This window comes from Elgaria multicarinata, chromosome 17, assembly GCF_023053635.1.
Source record: "Elgaria multicarinata webbii isolate HBS135686 ecotype San Diego chromosome 17, rElgMul1.1.pri, whole genome shotgun sequence".
Taxonomy (NCBI): domain Eukaryota; kingdom Metazoa; phylum Chordata; class Lepidosauria; order Squamata; family Anguidae; genus Elgaria; species Elgaria multicarinata.
In genome coordinates this window covers 29,095,879-29,122,378 of record NC_086187.1, presented here as the reverse complement: position 1 = coordinate 29,122,378, position 26,500 = coordinate 29,095,879, and the positions used below count along the sequence as shown (strand labels likewise).

At 57.9% G+C, this 26,500-nt stretch overlaps 2 protein-coding genes across 3 annotated transcripts in view; one reads left to right on the top strand and one right to left on the bottom strand.

Moving 5' to 3' along the window:
- The window catches only part of POLR3K (RNA polymerase III subunit K), a 181,344-nt gene that overhangs the window by 153,742 nt on the left and 1,102 nt on the right, over positions 1–26,500 (bottom strand). The gene's annotated exons all lie outside the window — the stretch shown is intronic.
- Positions 4–26,310, top strand: GTF3C1 (general transcription factor IIIC subunit 1). Its single transcript, XM_063143591.1, has 37 exons — positions 4–235; positions 1,266–1,475; positions 1,854–2,027; positions 2,644–2,787; positions 4,070–4,166; positions 5,447–5,570; positions 6,256–6,414; positions 7,461–7,576; positions 7,768–8,113; positions 8,777–8,991; positions 9,988–10,124; positions 10,892–11,045; positions 11,160–11,263; positions 11,707–11,876; positions 12,011–12,244; positions 12,770–12,915; positions 13,400–13,497; positions 14,826–14,922; positions 15,121–15,298; positions 15,808–15,949; positions 16,372–16,507; positions 17,225–17,306; positions 17,499–17,687; positions 18,020–18,177; positions 18,786–18,928; positions 19,418–19,499; positions 20,088–20,200; positions 20,604–20,666; positions 21,040–21,133; positions 21,676–21,848; positions 22,195–22,479; positions 22,863–23,122; positions 23,327–23,613; positions 23,778–24,339; positions 24,847–24,886; positions 25,653–25,845; positions 26,045–26,310. Exons 1-37 carry the CDS (start codon positions 15–17, stop codon positions 26,264–26,266), a joined length of 6,348 nt encoding a protein of 2,115 aa, XP_062999661.1. The 5' UTR covers positions 4–14; the 3' UTR covers positions 26,267–26,310.

The window sequence follows — 26,500 nt, the reverse complement described above, 5'->3', positions numbered from 1 at the left end:
CCGCCGCCGCCGCCATGGAGGCGTTGTGGGCCGCGCTGGACGAGGTGGCCCTGGAGGGGCTGGACGGCGTCGCCCCGGGCGCGCTCTGGGACCGCCTGGCCGGCCGCGTCCCGCCCTTCCCGCTGCCCTTGGAGCCCGCCGCCCGGCAGCTGCTCTGGGCCACGCTGGCCGCGCACGCCGAGCTGCGCTTCTACCTGCTCCCGCAGCCGCGGCCGCCGCTGCGCCTCTACGACCGGTGAGGGACGGAGGGAGGGACGCGGGCCGCCGCCGGCCGGACGCCGCGCGCAGCCCCTGGGTAAAGCCAGCCCATGTTCCTAGTCCTGGTGAGGCCCATGCCGGAGAAAGGCTGGGCAGCCTCACGGGCGGCAGAGTCCAGCCGGCCTCTCTCTGGGCTCGGCCTGGAATTGCCTCAGCCAGGGCCAGGGCCAGGGCCGCTCGCTCACTCGCCCGCTCGCCCAGGACGTTCTGCGGCTGAGCTCAGGACCGCGGAGCCTTGGGCTCAGTCTAAAACGCCACACTCCGGATAGATGGGCCGGGCGGTGGGCTCGTCACCAGGGGTATTTATTTATTTATTGCATTTCTATTCCGCCCAATAGCCGGAGCTCTCTGGGCGGTTCACAAAAATTAAAAACATTCAAGGTATAAAGCAACAGTATAAAACCATAATATAAAATACGATATAAAAGCTCAACCAGGTCAAAACAGCAGCAATGCAAAATTACAAATTTACAACACCCAAGTTTAAATTTATTTATAGACTGTTAAAATGCTGGGAGAATAAAAAGGTCTTCACCTGGCGTCTAAAAGCATATAACGTAGGCGCCAAGCGAACCTCCTTAGGGAGCTCATTCCACAGCTGGGGTACCACAGCAGAGCTGCTCCTGGTAGCCACCTGCCTCACTTCCTTTGGCAGGGGCTCGCAGAGAAGGACCCCTGAGGATGACCTTAGCGTCTGGGCAGGTACATACGGGAGGAGGCGTTCCTTCAAATAACCTGGCCCCAAGCCATTTAGGGCTTTAAATGTTAATCCCAGCACTTTGAATCGGACCTGGACTGGCAGCCAATGAAGATATACGCTCAGATAATTTGGATGTTGAAATCATTAAGACTTGCTTCCATGTAAACACAGGTGGGATCATGCCGCATGCGGACATCTCACTTAGCGGGTGCGAGAGATGGGTGGGTTTGTGTGTTGTTGTTTTAAAGCTACAAATTCCAGGCTGGTTGTCTGCGAAGAGCTCATTTTTATTATTATTATTATTCAGGTATGAAGAAATCGATCTTGAAACAGGAATACTGGAGACCAAGCGGGATCCTGTTCCTTTAGAAGACATTTATCCTGTGCACATGATTTTGGATGACAGTGAAGGCATTCAAGGTTCCTGCCAGTATTTTAAAGAGAGATTAGATATCACTGATCAGGTCAGGACGAAAGACCTGCAGCCTTGCTGCACTTACGTGGAGGCTTATGAGAAGTGAGTGACCTTCAGTTAGTTGACTTTGCTTCCAAGAGAGAGAGAGAGAGATGGTTGTAGAGTGGACAAGCGAAGCACAAAAGTAGAATGAAAAGCAGAAGAAATGTGAATGGCATTTTCCAACAATCCTGGGCAAAAACGTGAGGAACAAGCTGAAGGAAGCGTGAAGTAGTCGCATCCTTGAGACCTAGTTTTGTGGGGAGGGGGGATTCATGATTGGTACATCAACACAGAAAGCTCTTCTAAAAGGATAAAAGAAGGATCAGTGCTGTATATTTGCACCCAAATCTGCACAGAAGGGAGCAAATGCTGATGTAGCACAAAGTTGGTGACCCGTTGGGGAAATGACCTTTCTTGCCTCCACTTCTTGCTTTGCAGTTGGGGGGAGAAACTGGTCATCGTGGCCTCGCAGGTGCTGCGTCACAGAACCTTAATAGGCTGGGAAGGGGACCCAGACTTAAAGCTTCCTGACTTCTCCTACTGCATTTTGGAGCGGTTAGGGCGCGCGCGATGGCAAGGAGAGCTGCAAAGAGACCTCAGTGCAGCTTTTAAGTAAGTGCCAGTTTTTCCGTCTCGTGCAATTGTTTGTTCTGACTCCAGTTGTGATGCTGCAGGGCCATATGGACACTCAACCCTCCCTGGCTTGGGAGAGGATTCCTTACCCCGTGGGCTGGGGAGAATTAGAGGATGTTATTGCCCTGGGTTATTTGTCTCTGAGATACTTTGCAGAGTGACAGGCAGCTTCTGCGCGGGGATACTTTAGCTGGCAATGTATTTTGTGTAGCTGCTGTGGGGATAGAAAACGCACATACACACGCATGGACCCTCGGACACTGTGTAGCCCTGAGCCGTAGCTAGACCCCAATTCATTGTAGTTGCAGATGTTTGGAGACATGGCAGCATCCACACCCGACAACTCACAGGCCAATGCCGCCCTCCCCATCATTTGCTTACTAGGACTAACCGACTGCCTCCTTTAGCATGAGTTTCCCTTGGATGGAGCATCCTTGGAGAATGATGAGCATGTTTTCCTACCTTAAATTTTAAACAGGCTTAACGTGACATAATTCAAGGAGCTTGTTTGGTTCCAAATCTGCTGCCAGAGCTGGGGATTCTGGGAGTGTTTTTGTTTTGTCTTCCTCTAACTGTTGTGCCGCGCTCATTCCAGGGTGGATGCAGGGAAGCTTCACTATCACCGGAGGGTGCTGGACAGAAACGGGCTCATCTCCATGCAGTCCCACGTGATCAGGCTGCCAACAGGGGCCCAGCAGCACTCCATCCTTCTGCTTCTCACTCGCTTCCACATTGACAGGTGGGAGCCAGAGGAGGTCACATGTGATGCAGGAGGTCAGGGGAGGGGTGGGGGTGCCACAATAGTCCCCTGAATTCAGCTGCGCCCCCTCTCCTTTCAAAGGGAAGAAAACCCTCCACCACCACCCCTCAGGTGGGGCCAATAGCAATTTTGGGGTGGGATGATTGAGACTGGGGAAGAAGTGGCTTATTATTATTATTATTATTATTATTATTATTATTATTATTAATATAGCACCAACAATGTACTTGGTGTTGTACAAAATATACAAATAAAACAGTGATACCCTGCCTAGAGGCTTACAACCTAAAATCACATTAAAACATATGAAGGGGGGAAGGGGTTCACAAAACAGAAATAAGAGAATAATCATAGTAATAAGAACAGTAAATCAAGCTAAAATACCAATCTCAGAGCTCTTTTCATTTTCCTTGTAGTAATTGATTCTGTTATATTTATAACCCGCCTTTCCTACAAAGAGCCCAAGGCTGCTTCCTCTCGTTCCATTTGAGATATACAATCTTTAAAGCAGGGGTGCATAACCTCAAGGCCAAGGGCCAAATCTGACCCTCCTAGGATGCTAATCCAGACCTCTGGGATTCCCCAAATAGCTATGTCCCTTCTCCTTACTCTACCCCTTTTGCCCAACCACCAATCAGTTTTTGTGCAAGTTTTTTCCTCATTCTAAAGGGTTGAAATGCCTCTCCAATATGCTGGTATTTTTTAATATGTCAGCCCCACCATCTTTGCCTTTGGTCACACCCACCACTGGAATGTGGCCCCTGAAAGCTGCTCCTAAACAGCACGTGACCCTTGGCCCCCAAGAGGTTCTGTACCTACAAACACAGTTTTTGGCCACACACCATTTCCCCCTCTTTTAAAACATTTCAGTTTATTCTAATTCAAGCAAAATCCCAGCCAAGCTCTTTTCCAAGCAGTGGAAATACTTGCACATGTCTGGCCTAAACTCATCTAAGCATCCCTTCTCCCAGGGCGGCTTCCCCGCAAAATACGCAGCTTCACACAGCTGCTCTCATGTCAGACAAAATGTTGCAGATCCTTATCGTGGTGTCCCGAGGGGGTGAGCTGGCTAGCAGCAGGAGGGGGGGGGGTGGCAGCAGCAGCCGCCGCCGCCCAGCCTGCTCCTCTCTCCCATTTAACCGCCTCATTCGTAGCTTGCAACTTGGGTGAGGTGCAGCAGGCGTTCCTTAGTTCCGTGTGTGGGCGTATGAGGAGGGGCATTTGTGATGCCTGCTCACCGTTGCCTCCTCTTGGGTTTTAGGAGGAGCAAATACGATATCCTGATGGAGAAGCTATCCAGCATGCTGAGCAATCGCCCGGGTCAGATGGAGACGCTGGGAAGCATAAGGGAGGAATTGGTGAGCTTCTGGCTGATCTCCTGTTCGCTTGAGTTAATTTGAAACCCGCGTATGTGAGTTGGAGCGTGTAGTGCTTGACGCCTGGATTTCGTTTGGAAGCCTCTTTTTGCCACTCAAGTGCCCAGACATGGGGCTGGGGAGGGGGGTATGTTGTGAGGGGGACTAAGAAGGAAGTGCACCTTGCACACCAAGCAAACACAGCCCCTGCCGGCCTCCAGAACACACACGGGCACTTGAGTGCATTGCTAAGATTATTTCGCCTATAAGAGCTATTCAATAGCATAATACTTCTTTACATTGCTTACGCTGGAAGAAAAATAATGAAGGCACCGAAACCTGTTAATACATTAATTTTAGCATACTCCAAAAGCTGTGCATTTATCTTTATTACAAATGCACCTTTGCTTTTGTAAAATACATAATATTTTTACAAAATAAAATACAAGATAAAATACATAAAACTGAATTAAACATAATATACATTGTTAAAAACATTCTGAAAACATCATAAAATTCTACTGGATAGGCCTGCCGGAAGAGATCGGTCTTGATAGCTTTCTTGAATGCTAATAGACTGTCAAGTTGACGAGTCTCCTCCGGCAGGCCATTCCACAGTCTGGGAGCTGCAGAAGAGAAGGTCCTCTGGGTAACAGTTGTTAATCTAGTTTGTAATAGCTGAAGTAGATTCTTCCCAGAGGACCTGAGTGTGCAGTATGGGAGAAGGTGATCCCGCAGGTAGCCTGGACCCAAGCCATGTAGGGCTTTTAAGGTCATAACCAACACTTTATATTTCGCTGAGAAACAAATTGGCAGCCAGTGAAGAGATTTTAAGACTGGCGTGTGTGGTCACCCCTAGGTGTACCGGTGACCAGCCTGGCTGCCATGTTTTGAACTAGTTGAAGTTTCCGGACTAGGCACAAAGGTAGCCCTATGTAGAGCACATTGGAAAAGTCGAGTTTTGAAGTTACCAGCACATGCACTACCGTTATCATGAATGATAATTTTGAAAGTGCCCAATTTGACTGGTATTGTATCCATTCATTGTGTTCCAAATTCATTGTATTGAACAAGGCATTTTGAGAAATGGGTAATTTTCTGCAGAAACTGCAGGTGCGCTGGGCCTTTTCCCACCTTGCCTCATGGTGGAGGAAAGGCCTTAGCACAAGCGTTTTGGGGGGTGGGGGTGGGGAATTGAGCCTGCCTTCCTGCCTGCCGTTCTTGCCTGAAGTGTGGCTGTGCTCGGTCCTACCGCTGCTCTTCCCCATCTCGCTGCACCACAGGGCCTCTGTGAGAAAACCTTTAAACGTCTCTATCAGTATATGCTGAACGCCGGCTTGGGCAGGATCGTGTCTGTTCCGTTGCAGGATGTTCGCCCTGACAGAGGCCCTTTCAAGACCAAGAAGGGTAAGGCTCTTGGCCCCATCCCTTTGCCAGCAAGGTGTGTGTGTGTGTGTGTGTGTGTGTTTGGCTCTTGTGCAGAGCCAGAAGCTTGTTGGTTCACTCTCTTGGTTCCAAGGAAGAGGGAGGCCCTGTAGGAGCGCTTCCCGCAGGGCAGTGCTGCCCTTTGGATTGGGATCTGCCACCAGAGGGTGCTGGGTGCTCCCTCCTTCGGTCTTAAACAAGTGATGGCGTTGAAGGAAGTGAGCTGGCTCATTGAGCTACTGAAGGCAAATCTCCCTCCGATGCACGTCGTGGACGTAATTCCTGGGGGTGCTTTTGCCTTGCCTACTTTTACAAAAGCGCTTGTGGCTCCTGACTCCCAAAGGTGATAATTGGGTTAATAAACAGGCGGTGCAGGAGCGCCTCCCTTTGCTTGGGAGTTCTGATGCTGTCTCAGGGGCTGTGGGGCCTGGGGGTGACGGCAGGGGCTGTCCACGGCAGGCTCTCCTGAACCTCTGTCGCTACAGCTGTGTGTCCGTCACCTCCGCAGGCGCGTCTCCATTTGATGCTTGTTTCTTTGACTCCGTGCTTATGAACGGCTCTGGTGCCGTTGTTTGTGTTCTCTCCGGAGCGGCTGCTTCTGCTGTTCCACGTGACGAGTTTCCTTCTGCGTTTTGACAAGCTGGTTGTGCGGCTCATTCACTCCTAGGGACTGACGTCATGGTTCGTTGCTTGAAGTTAGTGAAGGAGTTTCGGAAGAAGGTGGATGATTACCATGACGAGGATGACGAAGAGCTGATCACCAAGACCGTGCAGCCTGTGGACGTTGTGTACGAGCGGGACATGCTGACCCAAGCGTATGAGCTCAGTAGGTCACTTGGCCAGATTGGGCCGGGGGCTGCAGACGCTCCCCGAGGGTCTCTTCCCGCATCCTTCCGACGTTGTGTGGAAGAAGATGCAGGCCTCAATCCTGGCACTGCTGGGTGGAGGGTTAATGCTGCTTCCATGAGCCTGTTTGAAGCTCCACAGAAGTCTGGGTGGGATCGAGAATTCTCTTTACTGTTCCACAATTACCCTGGATTCTGAATTCTCAAAACGGAGGTGAATCTCTCTGTCTCGGCCTCTGCCTCGTCTGTTAAAGGCCAGGAGCTCAGGGTGAACTTCAGCCTCTGCAGCATCCTTGGCAAGCAGCCCATCTCCGGAGGATGTGTGGTGGGGGTGGGGGTGCGCAGGTGCCTTTTGGGATCTGCTTGAATAGGCAGTGGGCTATTTTGTCTAGCTCTGAGGTGGCTGACCGGCTCCAAGAGGGGGCCAGGGCCAAGTGGTTGCATAGGTGTGTGTGAGAGAGAGGTTTTGCCACCTGCCCACCCTCCCCACCTGAAATGCCAGGCAGAGCTCTGTGCAAAGTCGCCCTCTGCCTGCCTCCATGCCTTTTCATCGGCAGGTGTGGACCAGATGTTCCATGGCAGTGCTGTTTAGCATCCACGCTGGCAGCCCATCCCAGTGAAGTGGAATCGCACCTGGCCCAATAGCCAGGCAGCGGCTGCCAGCGTTGAGGCTCCAGCCGGCTCCTGGCCCTGGGCTCATAGGCCTGCAGTGCCCCGTTCTTCCCTCTACCAGGCCTGGGTCTGGGCAGGTGCGGTTGTGGCCACCCAGAGCAGGCATTGAGCATTGCCAGTCGCTGCACGGGCCCCGCCGTGTCCCAGCGCTCTGATCTACAGCGAATTCTCAGTCTAGAAGGGCCATAGATCATAATGCCCTAAAACGAAGAAGTCTACCTCCCCCCACCCTGATATAAAATACTGAATTTAGTTGGCTGTGCTTGAAAAGACCTATTTATGCTTCTGGCTGAGCTCAGTGTGGCACCTCAGCTTCCTTCACTGCTGTCTCCACCTTCCTTTTCTTCTTCTGCAGTTGAAAGCTGGGGGACCAGAGGCATTTCCCAGGCAGAGCTCCGGGCGGCTATGCATGTGGGCAAGCTGGAAGCCAGGATGCTGTGCCGCCTCTTGGAGAGGTACAAAGCGATCAAGGTAGGGCTCGCCGGGCTCCTCTAGTCCTTCGTCCCCCTCCGTGGCCCCACTACAAATTCTTGCCAAGATGGTGGGAGGGATTCTCTGGCTCCCTCGACCCTCCCCCCAAGGACAGTGCAGGAGCAAACGGCCGGCTACCTCCTGGGCACGTTGAGAACGAGGACGGGCTGACTGTCTTGATGTGCTCGCAGGGATTCATGGAAGACGAAGGCAGACAGCGGACAACCAAATACATCACATGCACCTACGCAGAGGAGAGTGACCTGAGCCGGCAGTTTGAGCGGGAGAAGGCCCGGAGCGAGCAGCTGGCCATGGCCGGTGTGGCTGCAGCGCAGGACGACTCCTTGCCTGGGGAAGAACTGTCTCCAGCGGAGGAGGAAGAGGAAGAGGAGGAGGAAGAGGAGGAGGAGGAAACGGTGGCGGGGCTGCTGTCCGAATCGGAGAATGAGGAAGAGGAGAAAAAAGGGGCGAGGAAGGCCAGCGCTGGGGCACCGCTGGAGCTCAGCTTGGGCCCGTGCCAGTCGACGCCAGTGAAAGGTGCGGCTTTGGCGGGTTGGGGGCTGCTGGGCCAGGAAGTTGAAGCCGGAAGCATCTCATGCGGCGCCTTCATGTTCCAAGCGTTGCACAAGCATCGGCTTCGCCTCACAGGGAAACCTGAGCCTTGTTTGGCCTCTGCATCCTTCCCCCCTCCTCTGCTGGGCTTGGCCACCTGCTGCCGTCGTGGGGAACCCCACGGGCTGGTCAGCCGTGTCCCAGGAGCCCTCTGCGTCTGCCCCTGCAGCCCACGTCTTCCCCCTTGTTAAGGTTAGGCTGGGCTACCTGGCCGGCTTTAATCTCCGAGGACCACAAAGCCTCGGCGGGGAACCGGTTTTGTGGCCTTGTGGGAAATGCCTGACTGTGGAGCAGGGTCTTCAATTGGAAGACCTCATGAGAGGACCGTGGAGGCCCCTGCTGAGCGCTCAGCTCTTCCCCTGGAGTGTTTATTATCTCGTGTCTCAGAGGTTGCATGGGTGGAGTCAGATATTGTTGGTTTTTGCCACTTGTGCGTAATCAGGTGACACCAGGTGGCCCTGGAATGCCAGAGCCGTGGCCCGCTGGTGACGTGGGCAGGTGTCGAATCCCTCAACTGTGCTGCAGCCGTTCTTGCAGGGGTCGCTCCGTGGTGCGGCTCAACTAGGTTTGTGTCTCTTCTTGAACTAGCCAGGAAATTATCGTCTCGAAGGACTGTGGGGAGGAAGCTGTCTCCTTTGCGCCCTCCTGAGGACCCAGAAGAGCCTCCTGGTTGCTTGGCGGTGGGGGACGATGCCGCTTCGGGTCTGCTGAAGCAGGAGGCCGGCCTCTCAAGCTGCGCCCATTTTAAAGACGACTCTGGCGATATGGCTCTGGTGGAGGAGGTCAGGCTCGACACACCCAAAGTAAGAGCCTGCAGCGGTTGGGGCACACGGCTCAGCACAGCCGGGGCCTTTCCAGGTTTGGGGGCGGAGAGGCGCCTCCCACAGGCCCTGCACTGGCACAGTGGCGGCCAATGCCGTTGGAGGGAGTAGCCTGGCTCACGCGGCCTCCCTTGCAGACGGAGCTGTGGGTGGCCTGGATAGGCCGCTCGGCGTCACTGTTGGTTGGCTCCCCTCTTGAAAGGGTGGTAGAGCCAGGGAGCAGGAGGGGGGCTTGGGGGGTGGGGGGCTCCCAGGCTGGCCCCGGAGATGCAACTGTCTGTCCTCCCTCCTGGCCAAGGGGTGTCTCTGTGCGCTGAAGCAGCGGCTTGGCACGCAAAGGGCTTGGTGCCCAGCAGCACCACCAGGCATGGCTGGGGAAGACTCCTGCAGCCCTGGAGAGCTGTTGCTGCCAGCCAGTGCTGAGCCGGGGGGACACACAGCCTGACCCCGGCATAAGGCGGCTTCCAGTGCCCCTTCCGCTACGCTCGCTGCTCATGGTCTGAGCTGCCTGCCCCTGGAGACCGGGCAGATCTTGGCTGTTCCACTGGGCAAGCTCAGCTGCTCCCTCTCCCAGCATGGAGAGGGAGCAGCTGAGTCTAGCAGAAGCCTCCCGGGCCACCGTGGTGGGCTCCCTCGCATACTGGGCCTGAGCCACCACTGCCAGGCCAGCTGCCCTCTTCAGGCCCCGGGAGCACCCTTCCCAAGGGTGTGTGTGTGTGTGTGTTCATTTCTCACCTCCTGGAGAGTTGGAAGCAGCACGCGCACTGGCCTTAGGCGGAATAGTACGGCTGGAAAACAAAGAGGGAGCGCTGGCTCTTGCTCACGCTTGGTCTGCTGGCCGTTTTCATCTGCTGTTTTAACCTTCCTCCGTCGGGGCTTGCTGCTCGTGGTTTTCTTTCCCGCGAGTGTGGAGGGGAGCGTCTGTTCCAGCACCTTTTTAACGGAGCTCTAATAAGCCGTTTTCTCTCCTGACGGCAGAAAGGCTGTGATGAGAAGAAGAGAGAGAAGCGCTCGTCGGCGGTGGAGCGATCGCATGAGACCTACCGCCTGCTGAAGCGCCGGAATCTCATCATCGAAGCTGTCCGAAGCCTGCGCCTCATTGAAAGCTTGTTTGCGTAAGCGCTGGGGGGGATGTCGGAAGAGCCTCGCCAGGCAGCCTCAGGGAGTGCTGGGGGGGATGTCGGAAGAGCCTCGCCAGGCAGCCTCAGGGAGTGCAGGGGGGGATGTCGGAAGAGCCTCGCCAGGCAGCCTCAGGGAGTGCAGGGGGGGATGTCGGAAGAGCCTCGCCAGGCAGCCTCAGGGAGTGCTGCGGGGGCGGGGGATGATGGGAGCCGCTTGCTTGCCTCTTCCTCCCAGCCATCGTGGCCCGAATGTGTCGGTGGGATAATCCGCTGCCTTTGGCCGGGGCCCGAACTGGCCCTTGGCACAAGGGGCTGCTGGAGCTCAGGTCTGGCTCTGCCTAGGCAGCCCCTCCCCCTCCTTTTGAGGGAAGCAGCTGCCGCAGCTGAACTGCCCACGGCCAACCAGCCAGGCGTCTGTGGTTGGAGCCCGAGGCAGGTTCCGTGGACGGGGCGCCCCGAAGCTTCGGGGCGTTGGCTCCTGCCTCACGTTCCCTGTTGCTGAGGCCGGTTTCCCTGAGCCTCTGCTCGTAACATCGCTGTGAGCGCCTGACAGTCCAGGCCTTCCTTCGCCGGCTCCTCCTCAGTGCCACGAGCAGCTGCCACGTTTGTGCTTAGTGGCCCTAGATGGGCTCGCTTTTCCTCCCTCCTTCCCTTTGGGTTGCATCCACTGTTCTGGGTTGAGCGGTCCTCTTTCTGCTGCTGCTGCTGCTGCGAGGAGTGGCCTCGTTGTCACACGCCCACCCCCCCCCACCCCGTTCCAGGCTTCAGAAAATGATCATGGACCAGGAGAAGCAGGAAGGGGTCTCCACCAAGTGCTGCAAGAAGTCCATCGTCCGCTTAGTGCAGAAGCTCTCCCAGGAAGGGCTCCTGCGCCTCTACCGCACCACCGTGATCCAGGATGGTGTCAGCAGAAAGGTACCTGCAGCGGGAGCCGGCAGGGGCCACAGCAGACGCCGTGGCGGCAGCGTGGGGCTGTGGGGGGGCTTTTCCTCATGCTTCCCTTGAGCCAGCCTCTCCCGCGTCGGGCAGGTTGAGTTTGTCGTCGACCCCTCGGTGAATCCTGGTGACCCGCTGGTGAAAAGCGCCATTGAGCAAGTGCGCTTCCGAATCTCCAACTCAAGTACCGTGAACAGGTCGGTGGAGGGGAGACAGGCGGGGAGGATGGGCTGGTTCTGCGGAGCTGCGTGGAACGGGCTGGCGGGGGCTGGCTCCCGAGGGAGGGAGGGGGTTCAGAAGTGGGCAGAGCGCTCTGCCTTTGGCTGCAGGCCAGCTAAGTGAGCCCAGCGCTCCCCCCCGGCCCACAGCCGTGGCTTTTCCTCCAGGGGAGGTGCCCTTCTCCTGCCCACTGCCCTGACTTCTCCCCACCCCTCCAACTCCCTCCACTTGGGGGTTTCCAAGACTTCACTCCACCCTCCCAGACCCGTCTGAATGGGGTGGGGGAGGGCCAGGCAGGAGGTGAACGTGAAAGTTCAGCGAAAGGGGTGGGGTGGGGGAGTTCCTCAGAGCCACGTGCCCGGGGCTGCTTTCCAGATTCCTCAAACTAGAATTTAACTCCTCTTGTTCTTCCTAACGGCAGGATCAAGATCCCGCAGACCCCGACCGCCCAGGACCCTCTGGACGAAGGAAGCCAGGAGCCAGGAGTCGGGGCTCCCTTGAGGGAGATGGAAGCCTGCTCCTCTCCTGGCAAAATGGAGGCGGCCAGCGGCAAGGTGCACATCGCGAAGTTCAGCTACCACCCCGTTACCGGTAACGAAGCCCTCCTGCTCCCTTCCCTTCCCTTCCTCCTGAACAGGGCTGCGGCCGGCACCTGGAGCCGCAGCCGGCGGTGTCCCGCGTGTGTCTGTTTTCCAAACATGCCCCCCCCCCCCGCCTCTCTTCAGTGCCAGGCCTTGGCCGCTCGCTGGGCTTCCTGCCCAAGATGCCTCGCTTAAGGACTGCCCACCTTTTCCTCTGGTACTTGATTTACGGGCATCCTCTGAAAACGCTGCTGAGGAGAAGGAGCTGCAGCCACGAGCCCCCAGGGCCCCCGCGAGACCTCGATGCCAGCGGTGCTGGTGCAGCAGGAGACAAGGATCCCGCCCAGGAAGGGGAGGCAGAGCGCGAAGATCCGGCAGGTGAGGATGTGGTAGATGGCAGGGAGCAAGGCGGAGAAGCGCGCAAGCCGCTGAGAAGCCTACAGACACCGCCTGCCTGTGAGTTCCTTACCGCTGAGCTCGGCCCGGGCTGACGGAGCAGGGGCCTGGACACGGGCGTTGCTCTTCCGCCGAGCGGAACGGGGATGGTGGAGCCGGCCTGAGCTGCGTCCTTTGAGCAGAGGAAGGATGCAGGAGAGGACCCCACCCCCCACCCCCCGGGGAGCTCCTTCTTGCCTCTTTCCCCAGGGCTTCCTCCATCACGTCCTTCCCTTTCCGGCTCTTTTGGGCTAGCGATATCGAATAGTGGGCCTCCATCCCAACATTCCCGCGTCTCTCCAACAGGCACCTGGAATAAACAAAAAGCTCCCTTTTCTGCATCCGTGGTGTCCAACCCCGGCCATTCCTGGAAACGAACCTCTCTTGAGAGAAGCTGGGCACAGCTGCCCCACATCTTCTCTGGGGCCTCTTGTGAGGCTGCAAACAAGGTGGTCTCTTCCCTTGCAGTGTACGTGGACGATGCCTCGTGGATGCGCCACATCCCGCCCCTCCCCGTCCACAGGGAGTTTGGCCACGGCTGGGCTCTCGTCAGCGACATCCTTCTCTGCTTGCCGCTCTCCATCTTCGTCCAGATTGTGCAAGTCAGCTACAAGGTGCCCCCGGAGGAAGGGACCGGGGGGGGGGGGAGGGAGGGAGGGAGGCTCCGTTCAGAGGCTTCTCTCGGGCGCCGCACAGCGGAAGCACCCCGATGCTCAGCTCGGTTGAGCATGGCGGCACACTGGCAGCCAGCATTTGGAGCAGGGGAGGGGCGGGAGGAGAGGAGGGCGGCTGCATTCCTTGGTGGTGCCTGCCTGCCTGCCTGCCTGCAAGCCTGCCTGCCTGCCTACCTGCCTGCCTGCCTGCCAGCGGCCCACTGAAAGGCGCTGCTAGCCGAGGTGTTGCCTGGCCACTCGCTGGCGGCACAGCACGGCTCTTCAGGCGCTTGGTGGCCTGTTTTCCTCTGCTGCACATGGTGGCAACGAGGTCGCAGTTCATCAGTATCTGAATGAATGATATTAGGGCTTTTATTGGCATGATTTTAAAGTCTGTCAGTCTCGCGTTGCGTTGAAATTTAACTCCGTATGAAATCACTCTTAGGTAGATAACCTGGAAGATTATTTAAATGACCCCCTGAAGAAACACACGCTGATCAGATACCTTCCAAGATCGATTCGACAGAAACTCCTTTACAAGAGGTGAGCACCTTTTCAATAACCACGTTTAGGAGAAGGTGATTCCAGAATAATGAACAATACTGAAACGCCAAACAGCACAGATCAGTTAAGCTGGACTCCAAATTTAGGCAAGACTAGGAGCATGTGACTAATTTCCTAAGCAGCTGTAGGAAACGATGGGAGAATGGCTTTGGCCTAACCCCAAACAGTCTCACTTTATTTAGTTTGTTTGTACTCTGCCCTTTCTGCCGAAAAATGGCGCTCAAGGCAGCCAAAGACTGCATGGGAAATTACTACTAAAAGGAGATACCGTAAGATGAGGGTGCAGATAGCGGAGAAGGGTCTCTCGGAGGGCATGACCAGCGTCAAGGCTCAAGTATCCAGTGGAATTTTACAGGGGGGAGATCTTCCGTGGGCATTTTGGGCTTCATACACCTTGCATGAGGCTGAACTAAACTTTTCAAACTTGCAAAGCCAGGTATGGGGGGGGGGGGGAGGTTCTTTTGTAAACTTGAGGGGACATGCCCAGTGTAGTGTAGTGGCTAAAGTGTTGGACTGGGAGTCGGGAGATCCGGGTTCTAGTCCTCACTTAACCATGGAAACCCACTGGGTGACTTTGGGCCAATCACAGACTCTCAGCCCAACCTACCTCACAGGGTTGTAGTTGTGAGGATAAAGTGGAGGGGAGGAGGGTTATGTATGCCGCCTTGAGTTCCTTGGAGGAAAAAGGCAGGACAGCAATGCAGCAATAAATAAATAAAATACTGGGAACAAATTATTTCTGCAGATTGGAGAGTTGTACAGACAACAAAATGAAACGCAGTGTGGTTGAGTTTGGGGCCCCATGACCACCACGCCAAGTCCGTAATACAAATTGCCCTTCAGTGGGGCCTGTGGATTAGACAGCCGTGGATCGGAGCCAAAGGCCTTACATAGAGGAGGGAGGGAGGGGGGGGAAGCACAGTTACTCTGTCAGCTTCTCTTGAGCCGGAGCGTCTTTCTCTGACTCACGCCATGCCTGAGGAAGGTCTGATAACGTGAGAGTCGTCCAAAGCAGCTCCCACGTGTGTTCGTGTTCCAAGTCCTACAGCCCAGTTTAGCGTGGCTGAGTTGTGGCAGGGTTAGGGTGACAGTTACTCTCCTGGGCAGTTGAAGCTGTTTGGGCTGTGGGACCGGCCACGAAATGATGCACGTCTCCTTTGGGGCAGGGCGAGACCCTGCATTGGCCACCCAGGCTTAGAAACAGGCGGTGGATGTTTTTGCTAAAACTGCCCGCTATGGCTGTCTGAAGCTCATTGATCTAGAATCGCTTAATTAATACCGAGTCCTTCTTAATATGACACCCTCAGGAGGTACATCTTTTCCGTAGTGGAAAGCCTGCAGCGGCTGTGTTACATGGGGCTGGTACAGTTTGGCCCCACCGAAAAATTTCAAGAAAAAGATCAGGTAACTTCTTATTACTTCCACACCCTTTTCCTGTAACTGAACGAGAGAGCGGCTTACGTGCAGTAAAAACGCAGCGCGCAAGAACAGCGTGAGGGACGCCTCTGACAGAGGGGTTTCTGCCCCTCCGGGTGGCGTCCTTGTGAGGTCCGAGTCTCCCTGGGAACGGCCCCTGAGCTGAGCTTCGCAGGTCTCTTGCAGGTGTTTGTCTTCTTGAAGAGAAACGCTGTGATTGTGGACACCACCGTCTGCGAGCCCCACTACAACCTGGCTCAGAGCAGCCGCCCGTTCGACAGGCGCTTGTACGTTCTGAACACACTGAGAGACGTGGAGAATTTCTGGTTTGACTTACAGTGCGTCTGCCTCAACACGCCACTAGGTACGACGACGTGGGCAGGCGACCGCTCACCTTCAGACGTGACCGGCTGGGCTTCAGGCTCAGTCTTCTCATAGAATCATAGAATAGCAGAGTTGGAAGGGGCCTACGAGGCCATCGAGTCCAACCCCCTGCTCAATGCAGGAATCCACCCTAAAGCATCCCTGACAGATGGTTGTCTGGCTGCCTCTTGAAGGCCTCTAGTGTGGGAGAGCCCACCACCTCCCTAGGTAACTGGTTCCATTGTCGTACTGCTCTAACAGGAGGTTTTTCCTGAAGTCCAGCCAGAATCTGGCTTCCTTTAACTTGAGCCCGTTATTCCGTGTCCTGCACTCTGGGAGGATCGAGAAGAGATCCTGGCCCTCCTCTGGCAGCTTTTGCCCCCCTGCCCCTCCTTCCTCCTCCCCCCTTTTTGCTGTCGGCTCCTGACTTTGGGCCGTCTGTTCTTTGCATTCTGTGACAGCGTTGCTGCTGACTGCTGGCTGCTGACTGCTTCCCCCTTGTTCTTTCAGGAATTGTCCGCCACCCTCGTGCCAGGAGGACTGGGACCCAAACCGATGAAGCTGGTTCCAGCCTGGACACCGTGCTGGAACAAGAGTCGGCAGCCCACAGGCACAACCTGGAGCGCAAGTGCGCCATGCTGGAGTACACCACGTAGGTCTGCTGTCCTGCTTGGTGCCCGGGGCAGGTGGCTTCTTGAGTGCGACTTGTGTTGTTGCGAAGGCGGGGGGCTCCCTTTGGAGGTCGCCCCCCCCCCAGTAGCAAGGGGTCTCCTCCCATCCACCAGCAGAGCCAAGACTTGTCAAAGATTCAGGCCTCCCCTTGTCTGGGTGTGGGGGGTGCGTGTGTGTGGGGGTGCGTGTGTGTGTGGAGAAGACAAGCAGGTGACAAGAGCAGTCACCACATCTTTTGTCCTGCCCTAGAGGCTGGCTGGAGTTTTGTAGCTGACCGGAGTCTGATGTTGACCCCTTAGTCAGGGAGACACGCAGCTCAGCCCGTCCTTGAATGGGGCCTGGCTGTCCCGGTGGGCTCGCAGCCAGGACCGTTCTCTTGACAGATGCTTTTCCCCCTTCCAGAGGCCGCCGAGAAGTGGAGGATGAGGGTTCGATTCCTGGGGATGGGATGGGTGCAGGTGGCTTGGACTCCAGCTTTTACGCCCATTTGAAACGCAACTGGATTTGGACGAGCTACATGATTAACAAGACACGGAAGGTGAGTCCCCCCGCCCGTCCGCCCGGCGTTCCGGAGCGCTCCTTCTCCCCCACACCTACCCTTCTTTTTAACAATACGGATCATGAAGTAAACAATGAGCACCTTTGAGCTGCTTGCATTCTCACGGGCTGCAAAACTATTTACCTGTTTCTAAGTAAACGTGGAAGGCAACAGATTTTGGCCGCTCCGTGTAACTTTTGGACGTGCCTCTTCCTGTGCCACTGAAGCTTGGCTTCTCCTGGCTCTCCAAGGCTTTGGCTGCCTCCGGCCAAAGGGAAGTTCTGCGTGCCGCTGCGTGACTCTCCCCTAGTTCCAGAGTAGACCACTTGTGCCCGCTTCATCCATGGCCACAGCCACGCGTCCGTTGGCCTTTCCCGCATGGAGATGAATCTCCTGGATAGGAACAGGTGCTGCTGTGCGGAGGAGCTGGCCCTGGCCTCGTGGGGAGGGCCCTTGGCTGCCTCTACACCATGCCAGCTGTGGCTCCTCCTCAGCTGGGCTCCTCCTGATGCGCCCCACCCCCAGCCCTCCGCTTGCTCCCAGGACTCTCCTGCCTCCAGTCAGGAACAGTCCCTCGTTGAAGGCCGAGCGCCGGTGTGAAGCTCGGCCTTCTCGGCTGGCCGGCACGTTGGGCCAGGCCCTCCTTCGCAGCCAGCATTGTTATCCCCAGCGGGCACAGGCTTGGCTCTGCTGATGCCTTTTATGCTCTGTTGCCAGGAGAATGCGGTCTCCGAAGCGGGGCACATGGTGAGACTCCAGACCTTCCTGACGAAGCGCTCCCTGCCACTTGGCACAAGAGGTAAAGGGGCACACGTACCAAGGAGGCGAGCGCCTGTTTGGTCCCCTGGCACCGTGTCGAAGGGCCGTGATCCTCCCCTCCCTGGGGCGTTGAGCACGGAGACCTCTGTGCCCCCCGGGGCTGCTGGCGGCCTTTGGGTTGGTCTGCCGGGTGCTCCCTAGTAATCTCCGTGTTCACCGCGGTGGCTCTCAGGTGGCAGCGGCACGATTTGGGGCGATGCCCTGGTGGGCGCCGAACCTTTTGTACAGAAAGAAGACTCTGAGGTCGAGAAGGAAACGGCACTGAACAGAAGCAAGCGGGTGAAGGGTGGGAAGAACCAGAAGAGAAGGCGCCTCAAGAAGGACGCGGTGAAGAAGGCCAAGAAAAGGAGGAGGAAGAGAGGTAACGGACCGCTCGGGTCGCTGGGCAGGGCTCTTCGTCCGCCTGAGAGGAGGGCTTTTAGAACCTACGATCTGGCTTGGATCTTGAAGTCTGGATCCTCCTCTTGCTTCGAGACTCTCAGCACGGCTCACGTTTGCCTGCCTTTCGGCCTGCTTGGGCCCTTTAGGCAAATTGCCAGGCGCCAGGTGGCCCCCACGGCTCCCTGCGATCAGGTTGCCCACACTTGTGGGACTCTGATGCCCGTCCTGCCCTGGAGCCTCTTGCCCGGTCCAGGGCCCCGAGTGGCTTGCAGGCTGAGCATGGCTGCTTCTCTCTCCCTGCTTGCTCTTAAGACGGAGACGCCGGGGAGAAGAGCAAGAGGCCGCGCTACCATGACAAAGCCGATCAGAGCGCTCTGCAGAGGATGACCCGGCTGCGCGTCACCTGGACCGTGCAGGAGGACAGCCTGCTGATGCTGTGCCGGATCGCGAGCAACGTCCTCAATGCCAAGGTGAGGGGCGGCCTTGGCAGGGGCCGCAGGGGGGCCCTGCAGGGCAGGGCATCTTCTGGGGAAGCCCTTCTCACAGTCCCACCACCGTCACAGGCACGCCTGGTGGGGACGTGGGAGAGGAGGGCCTTCTCGGTGGCTGCTCCGGTGCTCTGGAACTCTCTTCCCGGGGAAGCTAGGCTGCCTCCCTCCTTGATGGGCTTTTGGAAGCAGGCAAAGACTTTTTTGTTCCAGTAGGCCTTTGGCGAATAATCTGGGCCTCTGTCTATGCCAAGGACTTTTTAAATTGTCGTGTAATTTAAAGGCTTAATGTTTTAATATTGCAATATAGTTTAACTTCTGTATATTTCTTTTCATAGGTTTTAAAATGTGTATGTTTTAAATTTTGTAAGGCCGCCTTGAGGCCCAGTATTGGGCAAAAGGCAGGATAATGATGATGATGATGATGATGATGATGATGATGATGATGATGATGATGATGTCCTGTGCCTGAGACACCCTGTTGGGTGGGAATGTGGGGCTCGTGCCGAGGGGGGTGCTGCTGTGCGATGGAGCGGAGCACCCCACCCCGGAGGCTGAGCAGGAACGGATGGTCTTTTGCCCCGCCACAGGTGAAGGGGCCATTTGTCCCATGGCAGGTGGTCCGAGACATCATGCACGCCAGCTTTGAAGAATCCTTGGACAAGACCTCCCATTCTGTCGGGCGGCGAGCGCGCTATATTGTCAAGAACCCACAGACCTACCTCAATTACAAGTGAGCCGCTCTCTTTCTGGACCTAGAGGTAGCTTCTGCTTGAACCAGCGTGTCCAGGGGGTGGGAGGCATATTCCCCCCCCTCTCCCCCCCACCCTCTTCATGTCATTCAGGCTTTCCTACCTGGGGATCCTCTTCTGTGGCTGAGCAGTCAGGGCTGCCCTCAGAGTTGTCTGAAAGTGCTTGACCTGGACGGCGTTGCCCCATGTTTCCCCATCTCCAGAGAACGCTGCTGGCCTGCCATCCCACCCTCCTGCAGGGGGCTCCGTTGGGAGAAGCGGCAGTGCAGGAGGGCTGATGCCCAATGAAGGCACCAGGATGCCACCCCACCCCCACCACCGCTGCCTTGTCAGCACCCCCTTTTCACGCAGCTGGCAAGGCCCTGGCTCCGGAAGGGGGCACCGGGGAGGGGAGGGGAGGTTCTCTGCTGTGGCAAATGCTCTCGCGAAGGAACCTCCGCCAAGGCTGAGCAAAGGCATGTCTGCTACAGGGTTTGCCTCGCTGAAGTCTACCAAGACAGAACTCTTATTGATGACTTCATGAGCAGGAAGAACGACTACCAGGACCCCAAGGTGAGCCGTTTCCTGGCGGAGCAGGGGAAGGCGTGGGGCTGTGGCTGCAGAGGCGCTCGAGCCGGAGCTCGTCCTTCGGGCCCCACTTGAAGGAGCCCGGCCGGCCGGCCTTGAGCAAGGCCCAGGGGCAGAAGCTTCTGGTGGTGCTCAGAGGGACGTTACTGGGGGTGGGGCAGGAGTCTGCACCCAATTCCATCTCGCTCAGGCCCAAACCAGAGTTGTCTGGGTGCCGGTGCGGCAGGCTCCTCTCCTCCTGCAAGGGCAGGGTGGGCCCCTGAACCCAAGGGGCATCGTGCGCTCCAAGGTGGTGGGAGGCAGCAGGCCTCCTGCCTCCCCTCCGGACCGCAATGCCGGGCCTCCTCTCCGGTCCCTGCATGCTCTCAGGGGAGCCCCAGAGGCCTAGGCTCATGCGCGTGCTCCGTTCAGTCGATGACTGAAACCCTGCAGTCAGGCGAAGTTCCCCTCGCGCCGCGTGCCTCTGTTCTCGTCCTCGGGAGAGGCGTTGTGGGAAGCTGCAGGCACCCCTGGCCGGGTCCAAGAACTCCATCCCGTTCAGGAATTGACCTCCTGCTTTTGTGTTGCCAAAAGGTTTGTTCGGAAGAGTTCAAGGAATTCGTGGAGAGGCTTAAGGAGAAGTTCAGCTCCACACTGGGGAACCCCAGGCCCGCCATTCCAGACACACTGGAGGAGCTTTTCTGCAGGTAACTCCCACGCCTGGCAAGGCGGTGGCTAGATCCAGCCATGCCACGGCTCTGCACGGCGGGCGGGTGGGTGGCTACCAGCAGGGAAGCCGGAGCTGGGGCAGCAGGCCGGGGGGACGCAGAACGCAGTCCCATCTTATCCTGAGCCGCAGAACCTTGGTGCATCTGGCTTGATCTCGTCTCTGCTGGCAGGCGCCGGGGGTCTCCAGGGTCTCAGGTCTTCTCCCAGCTCTACCTGGAGATGCTGCCGGGCATCGGAGCCTGGGACCTTCCTCTCCAGGCAGAGCGGGTCCTTGGCCCCCGAGGTCCAGCTCCTCCCAATGAAGGACAGGGTCGCTGAATCTGGGGCATGTGGTCAGTCCAGGTGAGATTTCTTAGCGGCCCCTTCCTTGTCCTTCTCCAGGTTCCGAGTTCTGGCCATTGGAGACGAAACCAGCCAAGCCAAGAAGGAGGATGTGCTCAGCAGGTGAGGCAAAGATGGCCCCACGGGGAGGCTCCGTGCCCCCTCCATCAGCAGGAAATGCCCCGAAACATGAACATCTGAAGTGCCCCAAGGGCATCTGGGCTTGTAAACCTCCTGGGCTTTGTTGCTCTGCGCCAACTTGCCTTTCGAAACCAGTGCCGGGCTTTCCTCTGAGAGCAGGCGTCAGCCTTCGAAGGTCCCTTTTGAGTCTTGGGGGGGGGGCAGTCTTGGAGCCCCTGGTATCCTGCCCTTCAGCCACAGCAGTGGGGGGCGGGGAGGGACTCTGACGCTCTTGAAGGGGAAAGCAAGTGGCTGCACGTGTCGTGAGGCTGGGCTGCCCTCTCTCCCTGCCCACTCCTTCTCCTCCTCCTCCCAGTATCTCCGACATCCACGTCCTGGTGCTGCAGAACCTGATCCAGAGCACGTTGGCCCTCTCTGACAACCAGATGAAGTCCTGCCAGTCATTCCAGGTAGGAGGAATCAGGACTCGCCGGTCAGCTGGCGTGCGCCACCCTTCCTGTCCCGGGGACGCCTGGGGCAGCTTACGGCCGTGGCTGAGAGGCTCGTCTGCCGACCCAGCAGCCCCTGGCCCAGAAGCCGCCATCTCTGCCCCGAGTTCCCTGGGAGTCCCCTGGCCAGCCGTGCCCCACCCCCTCCTGTGACTCTGCGGAGAACACGGAGCTGCGTTCTATGGTTGTGAAGCGCATGAAAAAGCGCATGAAACGCTCTTTGGCTGCCAACAGTGAAAGGATGATAGAATTTGGGGGCGGAGGAGGAGGAGGCGTTGGAAAAATCAGAGTGTAACTATGAGCCAGTGGGAAATACCAGTGAGGCTTCCTTGAAAATTACTCAAAAGCATTGTTGGCGTCCCATTTCCACACACCCCCCCGCGACCCCCAAAGGCACGCGCCTCGCAGGAGAACCGGGCGCAGGATGCAGGGCTGCCGCCCGGCGTCGCTACGCAGGTGCCTGAGCGCCCTGGCCGGGTGGGGCCCGGCCTTTCTGCCTGCAGACCTTCCGCCTCTATCGGGAGTATCAGGACGACATCCTGGTCCAGGCTTTCTTGGACTGCCAGAAGAGGAGCCTGGTGAACCGCCGGCGGGGCAACCACAGCCTGGGCCCGAAGAAGAGCCGCGCGCTGCCCTTCGTGCCGATGTCGTACCAGCTCTCCCAGAGCTACTACCGGTCAGTGCTGGCGCAGGGCTCCCTCCGCCCACAGCCTGCCGGGGCCAAAGGCAGGGTGAGGGCAGGCGGCAGGCTGGGCGGCGATGGCGCCGGAGCTGCGCGGATCCTGTGCTGACTTGCCAGAAGTCCTGAACGCAGCTTTGCTTGGGCACAGTGGCAGAAACTGGGCAGCCGCGTGGCCGCCTGGAGCTGGTGGGCGACAGGTGCTCCCCTCAGCTCTTCCCCCCGGCCTTGGCAGGATGGAGCAGGCAGGCAAGGAGTTAATGCCCAGCCAGGGGGCACGGGGCGAGGCTTGGCATCCAGGCCATCACCACCACCCCTCTCTCTCTCTCTCCCCCCCCCCTAGGGTATTCACCTGGCGCTTTCCCAGCACGCTTTGCAGTGAGTCCTATCAGTTCCTCTTGAAGCTGAAGGACGCTGGGAAGCAGGACCTCGGCTCTAGCTTCGCTTTCAAGGACCAAGACGACTCCGTGGCCTCTGACCGGGTGACCTTCCCGTTGGACGGGCCCGGGGGCTACTGCTCCGCTCTCCTCGCCCTCTTCTCCCTCGGCCTGGTTTCGGTGGACGTGACCATCCCAGAGCAGATCGTGGTGGTGGACAGCACCCTGGTGGAGAACGAAGTCATCAAGAGGTGCGGCGGCCCCAGCGCAAGGCCGTTTTAAACACGTGCTTTTGAAAACGCATCATCTAAAAATGTGGTCATCGAAACACCAACCAGAATGGGGAGGATGGAAATTGGGAAGGAGGGGAGGGTTTCTCTCCCCCTCCCCTCACTCCCGTAAAGGCTTTTGTCTCCAGCCAAGACTGATCTTTTAAAAATTTGACAGCCTTTGCATGCTGCTTTTCAGGATTGATTTCCAAAAGACTTTGACGCCGCGTGGCTCATGTGCCTGGGTGGCTGGCTGGGCTTCTTGGCCGCCATCCAAGGCGGGTCTGCCTGCCTGCCTGCTTGCTTCAGCCCCTCAGCAGGACAGGTCCTGAAAGGGGTGCCGGTGGGCTCTCTGCTTCTTGCAGCCTGGGGAAAGAGGGGCTGGAGGAGGAAGAGGAGGAGGAGGAGGAGGAGGACTTGGAGGAGAGCACGAGCAGCAAGCGGCAGATCGAGGTGAAGGCGCGCCAGGCCTCGCACACCAACTACCTGCTCATGAGAGGCTACTACGCCCCGGGCATCGTCAGCACACGGAACCTGAGTCCCACGGACAACATTGTGGTCAACTCCTGCCAAGTGAAGGTGAAGCTGCGAGAGAGCCCTGCCCAAGGCGGCCTCCTGGCCCAAGGTAGGTCCACGGCGGTGGGGGTGGGAGCCTTGCCTTGCCTTGCCTTGCCTTGCCATGGGGAGGGGGCCTCTGAGCATCCCTGCTTGCAACTGATCCAGGAAGCAGGGGGACATGACGCAGCTGCTGTCTGTGGCTTCGCGGAGCTCCCTCCAGCCCCCCTCTGAGCCCCCGGGTGTTTGGAGAACGTCCATTTTGCGTTTGCAGATCCGTCGGACCTGGAGAGCATGCCGGTTGGAGCCTCCTGCCTGCCCAGCTTCTTCACCAGGCGCCTGCGTGTCCAGGAAGAAGAGGGCGACAGCGCTCCACTTCTCCTTCAGGCCCTGGAGCGCTGCCACTACAGCCCCGGAGATGTTGCTGCCGCCCTCGAGATCTGCAGCGCCCTCGAGGCCACATCCCATTTTGGGGTGGGCAAGGTGGACCTCGCCAGGCAGCTCCAGCACTACGAAGAGGCCGGCGCAGGGCGCACGCGGCTCTTCCACCAGTACCTGCAGGTCGGTGTAGTGAGCCGGGGGTGGGTGGGGGCAGGGGACACAGACCCACGTCCGTCACTGGCGCTCCAAGGTTTGGGGTCCCCTCAGTGGCCCAGAAGCCGCCTCTGAAGGACGTTTTCCACCCAGCGCCTAGAGCGTGTGCGCTTCCCTTTCCACCCCCGTAGGACCTCCTTGACCTGGAGCAGGTGCTGGAAGTCGGAGGCCACACCGCCCGGCTGGTGGCCAGAAGGTTTGCTGGCCCGTGGCTCCTGCATTCTGTGTGCCTCAAGGAGGACAGCAGCCACAGCCTGGAAGGCAAAGACTCTGTTACCGCAAGAGGCCCGGCTGAGGCGGGGGAGGAAGAGGGGGCGGAGGAGGCGCTGGAGCTCAAAAGATCCGCCTCACCTGCTTCGGCAGAGGAAGAGCCAGCAAGGAAACGGCCGAGGACTGAAGAGGAGGAGGAGGAGGAGGAAGGTCTGGGTGCAAATGCTGCCTCCCAAAGCACGGCGCACGCGTTGGAAGGGGAAGGGGCAGGCCGCCCGACCCCGGATGCCAGTGAGTCAGGGACTCCAGTGAAGGAGCACGGAAGAGCTGCAGCCCAAGGGCCGGGCGCCACAGAAGGCTGCAGCGTGGACACCCTGGGCGAGGAGGGGACCAGACCCTGTGCGGAAGAGGCCGTGGACTGCAGGACTCCTGCCGCGGAGCCCTGCAGGGAGGACTTGCCTTTGCAGGAAGAGCCATCCCACGGTAGGCGTGGGCAGCCCCACGGAGCTGAGCGTTTAAGCTCTACGATTCACACCGTCAGGCAAAAGGGAGCAACTCTCAGAATGGCTGGGAGGGACCTGAAGGGCCTGTAGCCCGCTCCCCTCCGCTCCCCTCCCCTCCCCTCCCCTCCCCTCCCCTCCCCGGCGACGAAGCCCCTGGCCAGCCTGCTTCTTCCGGTGCACTGGCTCCGGGGCTCCTGAGAGCCCTATGCAAAAGGCAGGTCCCCCTGCGCCATCTTGAGCTGGCCTCCTCCTTGCTTTCTTGTCCTGAGAGGCTCCGGGGGTCGCTTGGCCTGGCCGGCTGCAGAGCCTTGGCCTCTGGCTGTTCCCCTCCTGGCACCTGGGATCTGCACCCAGCTTGCGCTGGTCAGGCGACAGAGCTGTTTGGTGACAATGGCAGTGATCAGCCACTCCAGCATTTTGAGGGAATGGGATGGATTCCTGCTGCCTTGCTCTCGAGGCTGACGATGTCTTCTGCTCTTTTCCCTAGGATGTTCCAGGGGGAAAGTATTGCAGGCTGAACAGGGAAGGTGAGTGTGCCGGGCAAACAAGGCACAAAGGGGAATTCTAGTTCCTTGAGCGGAGCTGCCACAACTGCATGTACAGTGGATCATCCCGTCTTCCTTTCTCAGAATTCACCACTTCTCTGGGGAGGCATCCAGGGCAGATTAAGAGTTCTTAAATACTGCAAGAAACAAATGTTACTGGGGAAAAACCCAAAGTCCACTGAGTGTTTTCCCAATGGCTACTGATGGCCTGAGCTTCCTGGGCTGGGCTCCTTATCGGGCTTCAACACACCTACTCGTAGTTGTAGGGGTGGTATTGGTGGTTTCCACACAGCCTTGCGGGGAACCCTGACGCTGTAAAGCCGCTGGGCTACTACTGCTGCAGCAGGGGCTCAAAGTGGAAGGCGGGTGCAGCAGCAGCATTTGGCAAAAGGCTTCCATGGCCAGAGTAGAGCTCACATTAAGAAATGGGGGGGGGGAGCTTCTGTTGTTCGTAGCACGTAACACTGAGCCCCCCTCTCTAAAGCAGGGGTTTCCCATGTCCTCCCTGGTTCTTGTTCCCTGGCAGAGGGGTCAAAGCTGCCTCTGGCTGGATGCAGAGAGGGGAGAGGACTCGGGGGAGGCCTGGCTGGACAGAAGGCGAGAATTGCAGAAGGGGGACAGCAGGACTCCGCCGCCCGTGGCTCACGTACGAGCGTGTCTGTGTGAACAAGGGCTTTGCTAATCCCAGGAGAGGCGTTGCCCAGTTCCACGTGGACCCTCACTGAACAAGCCTCCTTCCTCCAAACAGAGCTGGTGGGAACGTCTGCTTTGTGGGGCGGCCGTGGCGCATCGTGGACGGCAGTCTGAACAAACCGGTCTGCAAAGGCATCATGGAGGGGGTGCTCTGCCACATCATGACCAAGCCTGGCATCGCAGAAGGGGCCCTGCGGCACCACTACACGGGCGTGCTGCAGCCCGTGGCTCTCCTGGAGATCCTGCAGGTGCGCCTGGCCTCCCTCCCAAGGCAGCGCCAGCCTGGCCCTTTGCTGCGCCTGCAGAAGTTCCCTCAAAGCGTGGCGGGTGGGGTGGGGGTTATGCCGCGCTTCGCACCCAGACCACTGGGTGCTGGCAGCACCTCTCCCTGCATGCGCGTGCCTGTGCCATCAATGAACACGCTAAGCGCTCCGCTTTCCCTTGCAGGGCCTTGAATCCTTGGGCTGCATCAGGAAATTCCACTTGAAGGAGCAGAGCCCGGCCTCCCTCTTCTCCAAGCCTGTGCTCGAGGAGGTGGTCGCCAGCCCCAGGCTGAGCTCCGCTCCAAGCGTCTTCTACGAGCCGACCATCGACTGCACCTTGAAAATGGGCAGGGTCTTCCCCTACGAGCTGAACTGGAACAAGTGGGTGCAGGCGGCCCACTTCTGAGCGCTCGTGTACAGTAGTAGAGAATAGTGTGTTGTCCTTTTGTAAAATAAAGTGGGAGGCCTGAAACGCCCTGGCTCCGCGAGGGTGATTTGGTAAAGGCTGCGGAAGCTGTACAGGTTTTCCTGGGAGACCGGCCAGGATGGCTCTGCGGAGTCCATGGAACTGTTTCTGGTGTGTGTCTTTCCCCGCTCGTGTGGAGGAAGCCAGAGCTGCCCCTGGAAAGGGAGAAGCAGC